This window comes from Mastomys coucha, unplaced genomic scaffold (assembly GCF_008632895.1).
Source record: "Mastomys coucha isolate ucsf_1 unplaced genomic scaffold, UCSF_Mcou_1 pScaffold6, whole genome shotgun sequence".
Lineage (NCBI taxonomy): Eukaryota > Metazoa > Chordata > Mammalia > Rodentia > Muridae > Mastomys > Mastomys coucha.
The window spans coordinates 115511236-115531028 of NW_022196912.1; the positions used below are offsets into that span (position 1 = coordinate 115511236).

Below are 19793 nucleotides of genomic sequence, written 5' to 3' on the forward strand. Positions count from 1 at the left end.
GAGACTGAAGGAAGGACAATCCAGCCTGATATAGCTATCTCCTGAGAGGCTCTGACAGTACCTGACTACTACAGACATAGAGACTCACAGCCATCCATTGAACGGAGTACAGGGTCCCCAGTGAAGAAGTTAGAAAAAGGACTAAAGGAACTGAAGGGTTTGCAGCCTATTAGGACGAACAACAATATGAACTAACTAGTACCCTCAGAACTCCCAGGGATTCAACCACCAACCAAGGAGTATACGTGGTAGGACTGATTGCTCTGGCAGCATGTGTATAGTAGAGGATTACAAAGTCGATCACCAATGGGAGGAGAGGCCCTTGGCCCTGTGAAGATTCTGTACCCCAGTGTAGGGGAATGCCAGGGCCATTAAGTGAGAGAGGGTGAGGTGGCAAGCATGGGGAGGGTGGAGGCAACAGGGCTTTGTTCTTCTTGTTTTTGTTTGTTTGTTTTTTGGAGGGGAAACTGGGAAAGGAGAAATCATCTGACATGTAAATAAAGAAAATATCTAATAAAAAATTGGAATTTTGATGGGGATTGCAATGAATCTATAGATTGCTTTTGGGAAGATGGCCATTTTCACACTATTAATCCTACATATCCATGAACATGTGAGATCTTTCCATCTTCTGATACCTTCTTGAATTTCTTTCTTTGGGGACTTGAAATTCTTATCATACAGATCTTTCACTTGCTCAGTTAAAATTATACCAAGATATTTTATATTATTCATGGCTATGCCAAAGGGTGTTGTTTCCCTAATTTCTTACTCAGCCCATTTATCAGTTATATAAAGAAAACTAATAATTTCTTTGGGTTAATTTTGCATCCAGCCACTAAGCTAAAGGCGTTTATCAGTTGTAGGAATTCTTTAGTAGAATTCTTGGAATCGCTTATATATACTATCTTATCATCTGCAAATAGCAATACTTTAATATTTTCCTTTATAATTTATATCTTCTTGATCTTCTTTAGTTATCTCACTGCTCTGGCTAGAATTTTGAGTACTATATTCAAGATATAGAGTGGGAAGCCTTGTCTTGTTCCTGACTTTAGTGAAAATGCTTTAGGTTCTCTTCTATTTACTTTGATGTTGGCTATTGGCTTACTGTATATTGCTTTTATTATGTTTAGGTATGTGCCCTGTATCACACTGATTTCTCTAAAACCTTTAACATGGAGGAGTATTGGATTTTATCAAAGACTTTTTCAGCATCTAATGAGATAATCATGTGTTTTTTTTTTATTTCAGTTTGGTTATATGGTGGATTGCATTGAAGGATTTTCATATATTGAACCAGCCCTACATCCTCGGATGAAGCCTACTTTATCTTAACTTCATATGAAGGAATAGTAAAGCCAGAATAGCCAAAACAATTCTGAATAATAAAAGAACCTCAGGAGGAATCAGCATCACTGACCTCAAGTAAAGAGAATACAGAGCTAATACTAGAGTGATTAAAAACTTTATGGTATTGGTATAGAAACAGACAGGTTGACTAACAGAATAGAATTGAATACCAAGAAAAAAGCCCACACACCTATGGACACTTGAGTTTTGAATAAGCCAAAATCATACAAGAGAGAAATGAAAGCATCTTCAAAAACTGGTGCTTAACTACTGGATGTCTGCATATAGAAGGATGCAAATAGATCCAAATTTATCACCCTGAACAAAACACAAATCCATGTGAATCAAGGACCTCAACATAAAAGCAGATGCACTAAATCTCACAGAAAAGAAAGTGGGAGACATCCTTGAACACATTGGTACAGGAGACACATTCCTAAACAGAACAGATCTTAGAGCTCAGACTCTAAGATCAACAATTGATAAATGGGTCCTTATGAAACTGAAAAGCTTCTGTAAGGCAAAGAACACTATAAATAGGACAAATTGGTAGTCTACAGATTGGGAAAGGATCTTCACCACCCTGCATCTGACAGAGGCAAAATATCCAAAATTTACAAAGAACTCAAGAAGTTAGATAACAACAACCCAAATAACCCAATAAAAAATGGGGTACAGAACTAAACAGAATTCTCGACAGAGGAACAGCAAATGGCTGAGAAGCACTTAAAGAAATGTTCAAAGTCTTCATTCATCAGAGAAATGTAAATCAAAACAACTCTGAGGTTCCATCTTACATCTATCATAATGGCTAAGATCAAAAACTCAGGTGACAGCACATGCTGTCCAGATGTGGAACAAGGGGAACACTTCTGCATTGCTGGTAGGAGTGCAAACTCATAGAACTTTGGAAATCAATTTGGTGGCTTCTCAGAAAACTGGGAATAGTTCTACCTCAAGACTCAGTTATACCACTCCTGGGCATATACCCAAAAGATGTCCCACCATCCTACAAAGACACTTGCTCAACTATGCTTATAGCAGCTTTATTCCTAGTAGTCAGAAACTGCAAACAACCTACATGTCCCTCAACTGAAGAATGTACCCACCATGCCACAAGTTCCACTATGTTCATAGCAGACTTATTTGTGATAGCCAGAAGCTGGTAGCAACCCAGATGTCCCACAAAGGAAGAATAAAAACAGAAAATATGATTCATTTACACAATGGAATACTATTCAGCTATTAAGAATGAAGACATCATGAGTTTTGCATGCAAATGGATGGAACTAGAAAATATCATCCTGAGTGAGGTAACTCAGACCCAAAAGGAAATGCAAGGTATGTACTGTCTAATAAGTGGATATTAGTCAAAAAAGTATAAAATACCCAGGATACAATCCACAGAACTCAAAAAGAATTAACAAGCCAAAGAGTCCAAGTGAGTCCTAGTTCAATTCCATTAGGTTGGGAGAAGAAACCAAAAGACAGAGGGAGGGAGGTAACTGGGTGGAAAGGGGAGGGGGAGCAGGGGAAAGGGGTAACATGAACAGGTATTGGGGGGACTACCAGGAGTGAAGGCACAAGGGCCCGCAGAATAAATATAAATATACAACCTCAGGAAGTGGGAGGTGGGGGACCCACTAGAATGTACTAGAGATGCAGGAGGTGAGAGAATCTCAGGACTCAAAGGGAAGGACCTTAGATGAAATGCCCAACAGTGGGGAGAGGGAACTTGTAGAATCTACCTCCAGTAGAAAGACAAGGCATCAAGTGAAAGGATGGGTTGCCATCCCACAGTCAAATATTGACTCAGAATTGTCCCTGTCTAAATGAATTTCAGGGACAAAAAATGGAGAAAAGACTGAGGGAAAGGAGGTACAGTGACTGGTCCAAAGTGGGACCCATCTAAAAGGGAGGCTACAACACCTGACACTATTACTGATGCTACGATGTACTTACAGACAAGAGCCTAGCATGGCTGTCCTCTGAGAGGCTGAACAAGCAGCTGACTGAGACAGAAGCATATACTTACACCCAACCAATGGGCAGAAGCCAGGGACTTCTGTGGTTGAATTAGGGAAAGGCTAGAAGAAGCTGAGGAGGACGACTAGTTGTAGTCGTCCCCATAAGAGACTAGTTGTCTCAATTAACCTTGACCCATGAAATCTCTCAGACAAAGAGGCACCAAACAGGCAGCATACACTAGCTGGTATGAGGCCCTCAACACATATACAGAAGAAGACCACCTAGTCTAGCCTCAGTGAGAGAAGAAGCACCTAACCCTTGAGAGACTTGAGGCCTCAGGGAATGGGGAGGCCTGGCTGGGTGTGTATGAGGGAGGGGACATCCTCTTGGAGATGGGAGAGAAGTAATGGGATAAGGAACTGCCAGAGAGCAGAACAGGATGGGGCTAATGACTAGACTGTAAGAAAAGATTAAAGATAAGAGAGAAAGAAAGAGGAGGGGGGAGGGAGGGAGGGAGGGAGAGAGAGAGAGAGAGAGAGGGAGAGACAGAGAGATTGATTTCGAGAAACTGAAAAGCTTCTTTACAGAAAAAAATGCACAGTATTTGGACAAAGCAATGAGCTACAGAATAGAAAAATATATTTTTAACAACTACACATCTGAAAGGGGGCTAGTATCCAAAATACATAATAAACTCAAGAAATTAGGCATCAAGAAAACAAATAACTCAATTAAGACACGGAGTACATATCTAAACTGAGAATTCTCAAAAGAAGAAACCCAAATAGCTGAGAAGCACTTAATGTTCAACATCTTTAGTCATCAAGGAAATACAAATCAAAATTACTTTGAGATTTCATTTTACACCAATTAAAATGGCCACTATCAATAAAAAAATAACAGCTCATGCTGGTGTGGCTGTGGAGTATGAGGAACACTCATCTATTGGTGGTCAAATGTGACCTTGTACAGGCACAATGGAAATCATGGTGGCAGTTTTTCAGAAAGATGGAAATCTGTTTACTTCAAGATCCATCTATACCACTCTTGGATATATACTCAAAACATGCTTTATCCTACTTCAGAAATACTTTTTCAACCATGTTTCATTGTTGCTCTATTCATAACAGTCTAAAATTGGACTCAACTAGCTTAGATGTTCATCAACAGAAGAATGGATAAAGAGAATGTGGTAGGTGGTATATTTATGCAATGGAGTATTATAAATTATATTATCATAAAATTTTAAAAAGATTGTTATAAAAAGATGAAATGACACCCAGGATCACAGGTGAGGCAACCACATCTGCCCCAACTAACACCTGGCATACCTGGGAGCCCTGGGATCCAGGAACTCAGGAACCCCTGCCCAGCCAGAGGCACAGGTCCCTTCCTGTTTGAAACTGTGCTCTGAGCAGACTTGGGGCACTGTCTCCCCATTCATTCCTATAACACCCAGAGGAAGCTTGACTCCCAACTACTCTGACTCACCCAGGATCACAGGATCACAGAAATAGAGAAGGAAGGTTGACTCCCAGGAGATATGACACACCCAGGATCCCTGGAGCTCTGAAACACCCAAGATCACAGTTGAGGCCACAACATCTGCCTCAACAAGCATCGTAACTGTGACCACCACCCAGCCAGACACACATATTCCTTCCAGCTTGCACCTATGCCTGGAGCAGACCCACAGCTCTGGCTCTCCACCCACTCCTGCCACACTTAGAGAGAGCCTGACTCCCAGAAACTCTGACACAACAGAATCTCAGGAGCTCAAACACATCAGGATCTCAGAATACCAGAGGCAGGTTGACTCCCAGGAACACTGCCATACCCAGGATCTCAGGATCTCAGGATCTCAGGATCACAGACTCACAGGTTCACAGAGACAGGAGTTCTGTCACAACCAGGCTCACAGGAGGGACAAGCTCCAGTCAGAGACAGCAAGGCCAGTTAGCACTAGAGATAAACAGGTGGCAAGAGGCAAGCACAAGAGCATAAACAACAGAAACCAATGCTACTTGACAACATTAGAACACAGTTCCCCCACCACACCAAGCACTTTCAGATACCCGAACACATTTGAAAGGCAAGATTCATATCTAAAATCCCATATCATGAATATGATAGAGGATGTTAAAAAGGACATAAATAACTACTTAAGGAAATACAGGAGAACACAGGTAAACAGCTAGAAGTCCTTAAAAAGGAAACACAAAAATCCCTTAAAGATTACAAGAAAATACAACCAAAACAGTTGAAAGAACTGAACAAAACTATCCAGGATTTAAAAATGGAAATAGAAACATTAAAGAAAACACAAAGGTAGACAACCCTGGGGATAGAAAACCTAGGAAAGAGATCAGGAGTCACAAATGCAAGCATCACCAACAGAAAACAGAGATAGAAGCTAGAATCTCAGGCATAGAAGATACCAGAGAAGACACTGAAACAACAGTTCAAGAAAATACCAAAAACCACCGAAGTATGGATGCTACAGTCATTCTCAGAAGGGGGAAGAAAATAATCTCAAGAAGAAGAGGGAGAAAAGTAAGAATAATAGGTATAGAAGAGAGTGAAGACTCCCAATTCAAAGGGCCAGCAAATATCTTCAACAACATTATAGAAGAAAACTTCCCTATCTAAAGAAAGAGATGCCCATAAACATACAAGAAGCCTACGGAACACCAAACAGATGGGACCAGAAAAGAAATTCCTCCCATCATATAATAATTAAAACACCAAATGCACAGAACAAAGCAGAGATAGAACTGTAGAGATCATATTCAGTGGACAGACACAGCCCCCAGTTGAGAAATGGGGCCACCCATCCACTTCAAAAATGTTAATCCAGAATTCTTCCTGTCAAAAGGAAATGCAGGGAAAAAAGAGTAGAGCAGAGACTGAAGGAAAGGCCATCCAGAGACTGCACCACCTAGGGGATTATCCCATCTGCAGACACCAAACCCAGACACTATTGCTGAAGCCAAGAAGCATTTGCTGACAGGAGCCTGGTATAGCTGCCCCTGAGAGGCTCTGCCAGAGCCTGACCAATACAAATCCAGATGCTTGCAGCCAAACATTGGACTGAGTTCAGGGACTCCAAAGAAGTAGTTAGGGCAAGGATTGAAGGAGCAGAAGGGGTTTGCAACCCCATAGGAAGAATAACAATATCAACCAACCAGACCCCTCAAAGTTCTCAAGGACTAAACTACCAACCAAAAAGTACACATAGTGGGAGGACCCATGGCTCCAGCTGGATATGTAGCAGAGGATGTCCTTATCAGGCATCACTGGGAGGGGAGTCCCTCATTCCTGTGGAGACTCAATGACCCAAGGTAGAGGAACTCTAGGGTGCTGAGGTAGGAATAGATGGGAGGTTTGGAAAGCACCCTCATAGAGACAGGGGGAGGGGAGAGGATAGGGGGTTTGCAGAGGGGCAACTGGGAAGGGGGACAACATTTATAATATAAATAAATAATCAATTAAAAAGATGAAATGAAATTCACAGATAACTGGGCAGTGGTGGCACACACCTTTAAACCCAGCACTTGGGAGGCAGAGGCAGGCGGATTTCTGAGTTCGAGGCCAGCCTGGCTATACAGAGAAACCCTGTCTTGGGGGGGAAAAAAAGAAACTCACAGATAAATGAATGGAACTAGAACAAAATCTTCCTGAGTGAGGTAACTCAAACCCAGAAAGACAAATATGGTATGCATCCACTTATATGTGAATGTTATCTGTTAAGTCATTGATAAGCAAGCTACAATCTGAATAAGCCACAGAGGTTGGGTAGAGAGTAAGGGAGGAGGCAGGAGGGATAAATCTCCCTAGGAAGGGGAAGTAGAATAGATAGCTATGGGTAGATGAGGCAGCTGGAATGGGAGGATCAAACGGGAAGAGAAGAAGGGAATACAAGAAGGGACAGCTAAAACTAAGGACCATTTGAAAAATCATATGGAAACCTAAAACAGTAAAAAGCTTCCTAAAATATATACATATATGAAGGTGATCTAAATGGAATTGCCAAATAATGAGGAGATAGAGTCCAAGTTGGACATTACTTATCACCAAATAAAGCTTCCAGTACCAGAAATGGGTTACATCTAATCAAGTTGTTGGCCAAAGGAGTTCCATGAGAATCCCCAAACAACCCAGGCTATTGGTTGCTCTCCACAAATTTATGGTAAGGACTTATTGCTGAAAACACCTACACAACTCAGTGACCATGGATAAAATGAGTTGATGCCCACATAGTGCCTTTACCCTATAAAGTAGTGTTAATGGTACTGGAAAGTACTCTGCATGCTATCAAAGAAGAAAAGTAAACACCAAACAGCTACAAACCATGTGCTCTACAATGATGACCCGCCTGCAAGATATGCTGGTGCAATAGTGGTTAAAAAGCCTGTGGGAATAATCAATCAACATCCATGAGACGGAGTCCATATCTGAAACTGTGTGGTCAAAAACCTGAGATGAGATAGGCCAGGGACCTCAGTGAAAATCAAATATTACTGTTCTGTTAAAGGAAAGTAGCAATAAAATGACTCCTAATGACAATCTCCTACACTGACAGATCAGTGCCTTGCTCAGTAATCATCAGAAAATTGTCTTCCTACAACAGATGGAAACAAATACAGAAACCCACAGTTGGATAATATGCAGAGAGTCAGAGATTTTGGAACACTCAGCCCTAAATGGGATGTCTCTATCAAACCCCTCCTCTGAGGTTTTGGGGAACTCTGCAGAAGAAGATGCAGAAAGAGGATAAGATCCAGGGGTGATGGAGGATACCAGGAGAAGAAGGCATTCTAAACAGAGCAAGACCAATGCACATATGTACAAACTGTGGCAGCATGAACAAAGCCTCCACAGGTCTGCACCAAGTGGACTCCCCATTCCTAACCCAAAAGCTATTATCCTCAATGGATAATAATAATTGTTTGGATTGCTTTGATTGCTTAGAATTGTCTTAATTATCAAAATACAAATGGTTATAAATTTGATGGTTTCAGTATTACAAATACTCTATGAGAGAAGTCAAAATAGAGCAGGCCTAAAGAAAAAGAAGGCTGCTAAATTGAGTCTATCTGCTGTTGATGATCCAGGGTGCTGGACCAAGGCCATGCTACTGTGGAGAGAGGCCTGAATCTGTGATAACAGAAGAGAAGAAGAGGCTTTGGACCCCTTCCAAAGTGATAAGGATAAGATATGAGTTGGGAAAACTCCCTGGAAATCTGGACTACAGACAGAAAAGAAAAATTCAAGACCAAACAGGACAGGTAACATGTTATGCTGATCCCTCCATGTGGGAACAGCCCTGAAACTGGCTTAGACATACAAACGTCTCAAGCCAAAACTTCAGCTAAAAATTAGACAATAAATCTTGTTGGTTATGGAATCCTTGAGATTCATCATGCCATCCTTCAGATGGCATGAAGTTAGACTTATTGCAATTAGCTATTGATCAAATTAACTCTTTAAAAAACATAGTTGTCTTTCACGTGTTCAAACAAGGAGCAAAAATTCATCCTTAACTGATCTGTGTGCCTTGCACAATCCATACAAATTTCTTTATAGTACTAAAACTTTGGTAATAAGATTCATATTGCAGAATGAAACACCAAGATGCACTCTGACCAGATTCATTCTCAGGAATGCTGAAAAGACCTGCTGTTCCAGCTCTCTGCCTGATTCTGCCTCACCTGATGCTGTTTCCAGAGACTTGATTCCAGAACAGCTTCAAGAACAGCTGCTAATTCCTGATGAACTTGGTTCATCCAATCTTTCAGACGGATCCAGTCAGAACTTCACTAATTCCCTGAAACTTCTAAATATACAGAGACTGAATAACAGATACTAAAGCTAGCTTTGTTAAGTCTAACTGATTTTTCCAATTTTTCTATCCCTTCCCAAACATATACATATACATATACATATACATATACATATACATATACATATATGTTGCCCCTATACAGCAGGAAGAAGCCATTGAGAGTCCTCATCCTATTCCTTGGGTTTGAGTGTCTGGTTATGGTTATTTTAGAAATTATAGATAGGTTGTCATTTTAAGGGATAATTTGGAAATGCTCATAATTTTGGTCAGAGAAGAAACTAAATAAGGAGTTTAGACTTGGAGAGTTCTGTCTCTCCTTTCCTCTTCTCTATCCTTCCTTAGGTAAAGGGAAGGGGGTTAAAATTAAAAAGGGTGATATAGTAATACTTCAAAAAAAAGATATATGAGAACAGATTACTAAATTTATTATTAAACAAAGCATTTTATAGCCATAATCTTACATTGGTAGAAATCTCTAAATTGTGATGCAGAACTGAAGTTATATTTTCTTACATTGGTAGAGAATTTATATATTGATATGGGTTTAAGGTTTTCATTGGTATATATTTTTGTATATTGATACAATATTTGAAACTAATATTGTTACTCTCAGATAGGTATTGTGTTTATGCAACTCATTTAAGAGTAGATGGCTTAGAAACAATCCTTCTAATAGGTGCTATCACAAACTGTTTAGGATGATTACGTAACGCAAGTTAAGGGCCAGCCAATAAACTCATGGTTGTATTAGACTCTTATTTAATTATAATAAGGTGTTTTCAATATTATTCAAATAGAAATATCTAAGAGTAGTCAAGGTTTAACAGTTCAGATATATAACATATAGTCAGTCTTTAAAAGCATCAGAAATCCACAGGCTATGGCATTTAAAAATCATTTCATTATGAATAGAATTTTTGACTAGGCAGTATGTCTGCTCCTGACAGTACTCCCTTCACATTTCAAGGAAGATACTGAGCATCATAATCTCCATATGGAGTTGCTTCAATTGTGGCAAGGAAGCCACTGGGGACGAACTGCCCTAATTCATCAGCAGACAAAAAAAAAAAAATACTGTCCAGTGGGCAGTGGTGGCACATGCCTTTAATCCCAGCACTTGGGAGGCAGAGGCAGGCAGATTTCTGAGTTTGAGACCAGCCTGGTCTACAGAGTGAGTTCCAGGACAGCCAGAGCTATACAGAGAAATCCTGTCTAGAAAAAAAAAATACTGTTCAGGCAACATCATGCCTGAGAGGTGCAGATAGGTGCTGGGGATTGTGGTGCAAGAGGACTGAACTTCTGGGTCTAGGGCAGCAAAGATGGAGTTTAGATTTTTAGTAAGTAATAACTCAGGGATATTGGAGGGGGCTGGATCAGCCATGTGGAGGTTAGGAAGTATCCAAGCCATTGAGCTGTTTAAGGTATATTAAAATATAAAGGCTGTGTGTGTGTGTGTGTGTGTGTGTGTGTGTGTGTCAGTGCATCTGTAGATTTATGTAGCACAAATTAGGTACTAATACAGATGGTGTTCCTGATAATGTCACCATAGGTCATCTTCTGAACTCCACACATGCATCTACCCATATACATGCCTGTATTTTTTTAAAGGTTTAAATTTAAGGGTTGAGGAGATAGCTTAGTCAGTAAATGCCTGCCATACATACAGGAGGGCTTGAATCTAGGTCTCCACCACTCACATAAAAACCAATTATGTTGGCACTTGTCTGTGCCAACATAGACACATCCTAGCTCTGAAAGAAGAGAGACAGGAGGATTTCCAGAGCATTGCCTGGGCTCAGAGAAAGACAATGCCTCAAAAATAGGATGGAAAGCAATAGAAGACAACTAGTGTCAACCTCTGACCTCCACAAAGAGGTGCACATGTATACATGCACACATACATTGTACACACACAAAAAAAACCCTATTTTTAAAAAGTTTAAAGTATTGTCATCTTTAATTCACTGTCCTACTTTGCCCTACTTAAAATTAAACCTACAGTTTAAACTAGTATTTTCTAAATTAAGTTAAATGATAAAACAAATGATTTACATTGAGTTCAGAAAAGAAAATATCAGAGGAAATTTTATCTTCACTCTAATTCAGTTAACACTGTGCACAATCCAACTATAGTACAGAGCTGAGAAATTCTGAAAAGTTGTGAGGTCTAAGAGCCATTACTTATTTATCTTATAAACTAACACTTGAATCATTTAGCACATAAACAAAATGTTGCTATAAATCTTCATTTATGGCAAAAAAATAGCAATGATCTTAAGGGCATTATTTATTCATCATTATTATGATATTATAAATATATTTTATATAATATATAATTTTAAATGATATATTTATGTAATATAAATAAAATGCATTTTATTTATATATAGCATGTAATAAATATATTAATATATAACATAAATAAAATTTTATATAAATATATAATAAAGTTATTGTAGTTATTATTATTTTGATTACTAAAGATCCTCAGTACCATCAAAGATGGCTCATTACTTTTTTAGCTAGCCCTAAAATGTAAGAATATTCTCATTTCATTTTTCTTTCATACAATTAAATCATTAAAGAATTCAATTTTTCCTTTACACAGTACACAATTATATCTAAGGTTCAACTGGAATTTCTCTTGGTTTACTAAACTAATATGCTACAAAACTGAATGTAATAAGGAAAATATCTAATAAAAAACCACTGAATGTAATACTACACAATACCTTACCCTTTTAAAAACGTAACTAAAAAATTTTAAGCCACAATATCAATCATCTTTAGTGGATAGATAGGTAGGCATTGATTTAAAAGTTTTTTTAATGATAAAATCTGTTGTCAGTACAGTAAGGGACTAGTAAGGGACAGATGTAATCAGCCCCATTAGCTCATAAACAATGGGACAAAACAAATGTCTAATACTTAACGGTTTTAGTTATTATTGATAGTGCTCTGCTGTCTCAGAATTGCCTCCTCCATCACGTTCCATTACTCAAGTATACATACAAATATTCATGTATTTGACTTCTATGATTGGGTTCAAAGAGGACTTTCTTGAGTATATCTTAGAACATCCTCAATGAGCCTATAATTTATAAGTTAAGCAAATCTTTTACCTGTGTAATTCAAAATTCAATTTGCTTTCCAGTAAGTACATTAAAAGAACAAAAGAAGACCTATCATATATTGCTATATATTTCTTAATTTTATCAGGTAACTTTTAGTTTCAGTGTAAGCCAAAGCCAACACTATGCAGAATATACAAAACTCAAATCGCAGACTGGCAGACAAACTAGAGAGCAGTGTTCCCAACAAGCAGAGATGTGGTGAAAAGTGTCCTGGAAATGAGAAATTCTCAAATCTCATCAAATATCGGGCTAATTTCTGAACCAAAAAACAAGAGTTGCCATAAAAGGCAGAATTTTTTATTTATGTTCAACCATGTTATAAGTCTAGAAGGAAACAGGAATGGATGGAAAGGAAAAATAAGACTTGTCAAATGTGACCAAATCCAGAGTCTCTATAATATCATTAAATATCCAGACTATAACCCCAAATTAGTCCACATACAAAGTAATGCAATCCATTTCCAAGGGGAAAAGTATAACTGCCAGAACGTAAATCTAGATATTGAAATTAATATATATATACCACTATAACTAGCTAAAAGCCATAAAAGAAAATTCTTTTACAATAATATAATGGTAAATTGCAAGTGAGAAAGTAAGTATACAAAAAAGAGCCAAACACAAATTCTAATATGCAATGTATAGAATAAAATATTCAGGAGATAAACTTAAGAGTAGAATAAAGATGACAAATGAGAGATCATGAATTTGAAAATGGGCCAATTATTTACAAACTCAAAGAAAAGTTATTGAGGAAAAAAATAACAGTCTCAGAGATATATAGAATAATATCAAAAGGTCAAAATGTATATAATCAGAATTACAAAAGAGAAAGAAGAAGAAACAGAAAAAATATATGAGAACAAGTAATATGTATCTTGATGTGGGTTTGAACTATACTATTATATATATTTATCAATATCGAACACATAACATATTTGAAACTCAACAAATACACACAAAATTCAAAAGTAGTTTTGGAAAGTACATTTACTTAAGATATAAGTTAAAATAAGGTTAATAGATTGGTAAACTTCAAATAAATAATATGTACAAGTATTTAGAAGGAATATATTATTAGCTTCAATTCATTCTTAAATGTTTCACCTATTCCCTGCCAAAAACAGGGCTAATGTTGGACAGAAGGATGGAGTTACATAGATTAATGATAAAAAAAAAAGTATAACAAATGTTAATGGGACAAATTAAGTTTTAGATATAAAAGTATTCCTTTTTTCAACTCCTTTATATGCTTGAAATTTTTCCTGTTTTAACTGTACCAAATTTTAGAAAATAGTGAGTAAACTATTTCTGTGTCGTTATTTACTGATTAAATTATTTTACTTTTTTCTTTCTGGAGGATCTGGAGATATGTCAATAGGTAAAAGCACTGGCTGTTCTTCCAGGGATTCAAGTTCAGTCCCCAGCATCCACACTGGCAACTCATAACCACTTGTAACTCTGGCTCCAGGAGATCCCAGTACTTCCTTCTGGCCTCCATAAGCATCAAAATGTAAGTGGCATACACAGACATAGACATATCCATCCATATATACAAGTAAAAATAAATCATTTTAAGGCAAGCTATATGTAAATGTGCTATTTTATATTATTACCAGTTTTTACAATGGGATATTTCAAAAATACTATTCATTAAACTGTTCTACAGAAAATAACTTATAAAACTCAAACTATAAATAGTTGTATAAATTTTGTGTGAAAGATATAAAAAAGCAAAAAATAATTTTAATAACATTTAAATGGTTGACTTTTAAATCCTGATATTTTGTTTACCTTCCAGATGTGAAGGAGTTCCTTGCGTCCTAGGCTGAATATAAGATAATTTGAACCTGGGAACCACAAATTGTACTTCTTTACCATCACATGGTAATTTGGAAAGCAAATAATCCTCATTACAGCCAACTTGGGGCTTTACTAAAACAGAAGTCAGTGGAGGTACACCAATAGTATTTGGGCTATTTGAGGCTGATGCTTTAAAGTCTCTTTCCACAGAAACTGCATTCAAAAGAAGAGAAAATCAGAAAGAAGTCACAATTATGCACATAGATTATATGTAATAATCTAAACTCAGAATGGCTGGAACTTTTAAATCACTTTATTATTTTGTTTTATCTTGAGACAAGGTCTTACTATGTATCTTAGCTGGCCTGGAAACTACTTTGTAGACCACACTTGCCTAGAATTCACAGAGATCTGATTGAATCTGCTATTTGCTTCTGCTTCTTGAATGCTAGAAAAAGCAGTATGTGTCACCTGGGCCTTTTATTATTATTATTATTATTATTGGATATTTTCTTTATTTACATTTCAAATGTTATCCCCTTTTCCTGTCCCCCCTCTAACTCATCCCCCTCCCCCTGCTTCTATGAGGGTGTTCTCCCACCCAGCCATCCATCCCTGCCTCCCTGCCCTGGCATTCCCCTACATTGGAGAATCCAGTCTTCACAGAACCAAAGGTCTCTCCTCCCACTGATGCCCAACAAGGCCATCCTCTGCTATATATGCAGCTGGAGCCATGGGTCCCTCCATGTGTACACTCTTTGGTTTGTGGGTTAGTCCCTGGGAACTCTGGAGAGTGGAGGGAGCCTGGTTAGTTGATATTGTTTTTCTTCCTATAGGGTTGCAAAACCCTTCAGCTCCTTCAGTACTTTCTCTAACTCCTCCATTGGGGAACCCGTGTTCAGTCCAATGATTGGTTGTGAGCATCCACCTCTATTTGTGAGACTCTGGCAGCGCCTGCCAGGAGACAGCTATATCAGGCTCCTGTCAGCAAGCACTTCTTGACATCCAAAATAGTGTCTGGGTTTGGTGACTGCTGGGCCTTCTTAAAATAATTTTAGAAAAACATCCTGATTCAAGCTAATCTTGAGTTCTAACAACCTCTTCTGGAATCTACATTAATCTTGGTCAACCAAGATTTGATCAATTAATGTTATTGTCAAAACACATTATCATTTTAGAATGGGAAAAGAAGTTCTTAAAAGTCATTTCCATAAAAGTTCATTGATGGAAAGCAAGTTTATTTCACAATTAAATAAGTAGTATCTTCAAGTAAAAAAAAAAAACAAAATTCAGTCATCTTAAAATGCTATAAACAAAGCAATTTTTGTCAATTTTATGGGTAAACCTGAGTCTCAAACACATAATTCTGAGAAGCCAAAAATCTTCAAGTCTATAAAACTCTCCACCAAATCACTAAATAAAATGAATTCTGACTAAATATCAAATTAGCAACTGCCTCTGCCTGAGCTTCTATAGACTATTTTATCTTTCTCTGAAATAGTATATATATATAATTGTATATACAACCTAAGATAAGGTGTAAAAGAATAGCTGATCTTTATATATAGTAGTATTGTCTGCAGAATGAATAGAAGTACAACTACTATACTACAGGAATTTGTGGAATGTTTTAATGTAAAAAAAAAAAAAACGTTCGGCTATGGACTGGATAAAGGTTTAAGTGTATCCCCATGTGTTGATATTTAATCTCTACTATAAGGGTATTAACCCACAATGCCCACTCTAAAGAATGTAAAATTCTCTATGGAAACTTAAACCAAATCATGTTTTTAGATGTAGGGCCTTTGGGATTAATATCTTTTGAGAGGGTAGAGAATCCATGATTGAATGATGGTGGCTTTGTAGGAGACAGAGAAAAACCAAGTTACATGTACTCATTCCCATTTTTCTATCAAATGATACTCTGCACTGCCTCAGGATACTGCCAACAACAACAACAAAAATCATCACCTTTGACCTTCAGAACTGGAAGTCAAAATAAACCTCTTATCCAATAATAACAGAGGTACTGTATTATTGGCATCATAAAATGGAGTAATAAAACTTGATTTCTAAATACATATTAAGTTCTATCCTACAAGAAATAAAAGTGCCAGAGGAAAAATAAAGTTCTAATCTTAACCCTGGAGCGATAAGAAACTATACAATATAAAAGGAAATAGCTAGACTAGAAATCTTCATAAATGCAAGACTTGATAAAGTTATGAGTTTCTTCTTCAGTGTCTGTCTTGAGGTTTTCATATGACCAAATCAACTTAAGGAGGAAAGGGTTTATTTCACCTTATAGCTTGTAGTCCACCATCAAGGGAACTCAGGGCAGAAATTTGAGGTGGGGAACTAAAAGAGAAGCCATGGACAATGCTGCATATTGGCTTTCTGAGCCTGATTTCTTATAGCACACAGGCTCACTAGGACTACCCACACTAAGGTACCCTCCCCCTATACATATACATCAATAATCAATCAAAAAATGCACAAAAAGATTATCTACAGGAAATCTTATAGGGGCAATTTCTCAAGGTTCCCTCTTCCCAAATAACTCAAACTTGTGTCAAGTTAACATAAAATTAGCTAGCACAATGATAATTTATTCATAAGGTATTTTTAATGTACTGCACATAAAGTGGAAGTTGCCTTTATTTGCATCAAAACATTTGTCAGAACTTACTGTTCCCTATGCATACATCTCTCCTTACCTTGACTTTAATTCCTTCACCTGCCTATGTCGAACTCTTAGATTTCCATACTTTCTTCTTCCCACCAGCTTGCTAAGTCCTATTCAGGCTCCATGGCAAATGCTATCTTCTTTATAGTGATGTCCAGGGTTGGCTCATGGTTTGATTTAATCAATCTCTCCACTATACTTCAGGGTCCAAAGGAGTTTCTAAAATAATGATCTAGTATGTTTTCCCTTTTCGCCTTCCCTTCAAAGTCAGAAAATATTCCTAATTTATTCATACATTATAAAATGGCAAGGAAGGACTAAGTGTTTACCAAAATCAAAACAATACTCACCCTTGTGCTTTTCCTTTTCACCATAGAGACATCCTCTACAACAACTCTTTATAAATTCTGCTGCCATTATTTTCAATTTCTAATGACTAGTAGACTTCCAATTTTGTTATCAACCTATTTGTAAAAGAGAAAGCACAAAATCATCATGGTTAATGCTACTGGCTATATCTAAGCAAATCATACTATGTCTTTCTAATGCATGAGGGATCTGAAGAAAAACATTTAAAAGATACAATTTCACTCTCCTTTATGATTTTATAAATTTTTATCAGAATTACAATTTATCAGAACAGTATACTTACAATTATTAAATGAACAATTTCAATGTTACAATTTGAAAAAGAAAAATTCCCTTTTCGATATTCTTTTATATCTCATACATCTAGGTTTATGTCCAAGCAAAACCTGAAAAAAAATATGGCTGTCATGAAAAGTGTAACAGAAAATTTTCACTTCTTCTACATCAATTATTTTGATATCTAAAATCCTTTGTAATTAGAACTTAAAAAAAATAAATTTTATAAATTATCTTAATCCTAAGTATTAAAATAACAGAAAAATATTTCTTAAATACTGCATCATTCACACTCACCACACATACACACACATATATAGAGGTAAAAAAGAGAACAAGTACACAAATAAGACATATTGCAAACGGATTACGTATTATCCTTATCAGAAACATAGTGCATGCAAATTTTTTGTCCAATTTCCTATCCTAATTCCAATGTGCTTGTTCCCAAGGAACTCTATTTACATTTATCTAAATTCTAAACATTTTTGAGGGAAATTTAAACACACACACAAGAGAACCTACAATAACCAAATCACTTTAATTAAACAATTTTCAACTCAGGGTGAATCTTATTTTATCTCCACCTCTAACTTGCCCTATACTTTTGGCTTATTTTGAAATAAGTTTCAAACATAATTTAATCAAAAATGATTAAATAATAATCACTAAAAGATGTGACAGAAGGCCTCAGGAGTTAACTTTTGAGAAGTTCTCACTGGCTAAAGTATTAAACTATCTAAAATAAATTATAACATTTCTAAAAGGCACTCTTTTAAAAATAATTTCAATAGCATTATCACTTATAAAAATTTAACATCAAGACATGAAAAATTTAATATATCTTATATCTAGTTTCACCTACAGTTTCTATTTTTTATTGATTTAAACTTTATTGCATTATGATGAGAAAAGATACATGATTTCAATTTATCTGAATTTGTTAACATTTAAAAACATATTTTAAATAGAATTAAATCACATTCTTGTTTCCCTTTAGTACCCCAACTCCTCCCAGACAACCCCCCTTCAATACCTACAATACCTTTTAGTATCATATTCTTTAAAATTTATAAAATATTATAACAATAAAAATGAGTATTATAAAAGTTCTTTGATATAAAACAACAATCAATTGAACAGACTTATGTAGATGTTTGTCTACAGCAATAGGGAAAATACATACATTTTTCTCAATATAAATTTTAAATAACTCCAAACATATTAACTGTATATTTTGAAATAATGCATCACTAGTATTTTTTTAATGAACATAAATATATAGTCTTTTTGTTTGTTTGTTTGTTTGTTTTGTATTTAGTAGAGGTTAAAAATTTGTCTCTTACTGTGGTACAAGCTCAAAATAAGAACAATTTTTAGACACTGGATTTCATTGTAATAAGGCTGTACTTCAATGACCCTCACATCACCAAAGGATTTTACCTCCATCTTAGCTAAGCTCAGAGTTGACAGTTCTGCTGCACCAGGAATGAATTATAGGCACGATTTTTTGGATACAGACTTCCTGCTATGGTCAAAGCTATTTGACTTGAGTGAGTGACTTTATTCTCAGCCCACAGAGAACAGGTTACATTCATTTAAGAAATGGTGTGTGTATTTAGATGGTCTAGCCATAAAGTCATTCACCGTTTCAATGAACAATGGTTCTGCTTGTAGGGTGGCACAGACATTAGGTGAGGGTAAGAATTTGGTTCATTAGCTGTGATAATTTGGAAAAGCATTCATCTCAGAGAAAGAGTAACTTATAAAGTCCTCTTCTTCAAACTTGATACAATAGTTACAAAGTCAAGCAAAGCATTCAGTCTCATTCTTTGTTGTTCTCTTACAAGACACCTCCCAAGTTAATTGTCTGTTTCTTTTGCTTGTTTAAATACTTTTGAAATATATAAGCTGTTCTGAAAACCATAGTACAGTGTAAAAACATGAAATGAACAATACTACTGATAGAGAGGCTGAGATAGGAGAAGCAAGATCTCAAGACCATTATGTTGAACACAGCAAGACACTGTCATGTACAAACAAGCAGAAAGTGTATATGTATTGTACAATATTGGACCTATTTCTCCAATTATCAAATTAGAGAGACCATTGGATGACAGTCAACAACTTTCTAATTCCTCATATTTTTGGATTTCAATCGCTTAGGATATGTTGGTAATATTAATTTTCATATTAAGATATTAAAAAAGTAATTGTTACTTCCTGTTGTTTTTGCTGTAAGGGGTGGAATTAAGTTGTGTGGGTTTGTTGAAAGATTACTTTCTTGCTTTTTCTAGGGTATAGTTTTGTTCCTTATGTTGGTGTTTTCCATCTATTATCCTTTGTAGGGCTGGATTTG

The 19793-nt window shown here is 36.5% G+C and overlaps 1 protein-coding gene across 6 annotated transcripts in view; it reads right to left on the reverse strand.

The window, feature by feature from the left end:
* The window catches only part of Tc2n (tandem C2 domains, nuclear), a 92708-nt gene that overhangs the window by 57323 nt on the left and 15592 nt on the right, over positions 1–19793 (reverse strand). For all 6 annotated transcript variants that reach the window (XM_031356328.1, XM_031356325.1, XM_031356329.1 and 3 more), the window contains 3 exons: positions 17442–17544; positions 17140–17253; positions 14095–14316 (listed from right to left, as the gene is read on the reverse strand). In XM_031356328.1, the coding sequence (XP_031212188.1) occupies positions 14095–14316; positions 17140–17206 (289 nt within the window). In that variant the 5' untranslated portion in view covers positions 17207–17253; positions 17442–17544. The remainder of the gene's footprint in view (positions 1–14094; positions 14317–17139; positions 17254–17441; positions 17545–19793) is intronic.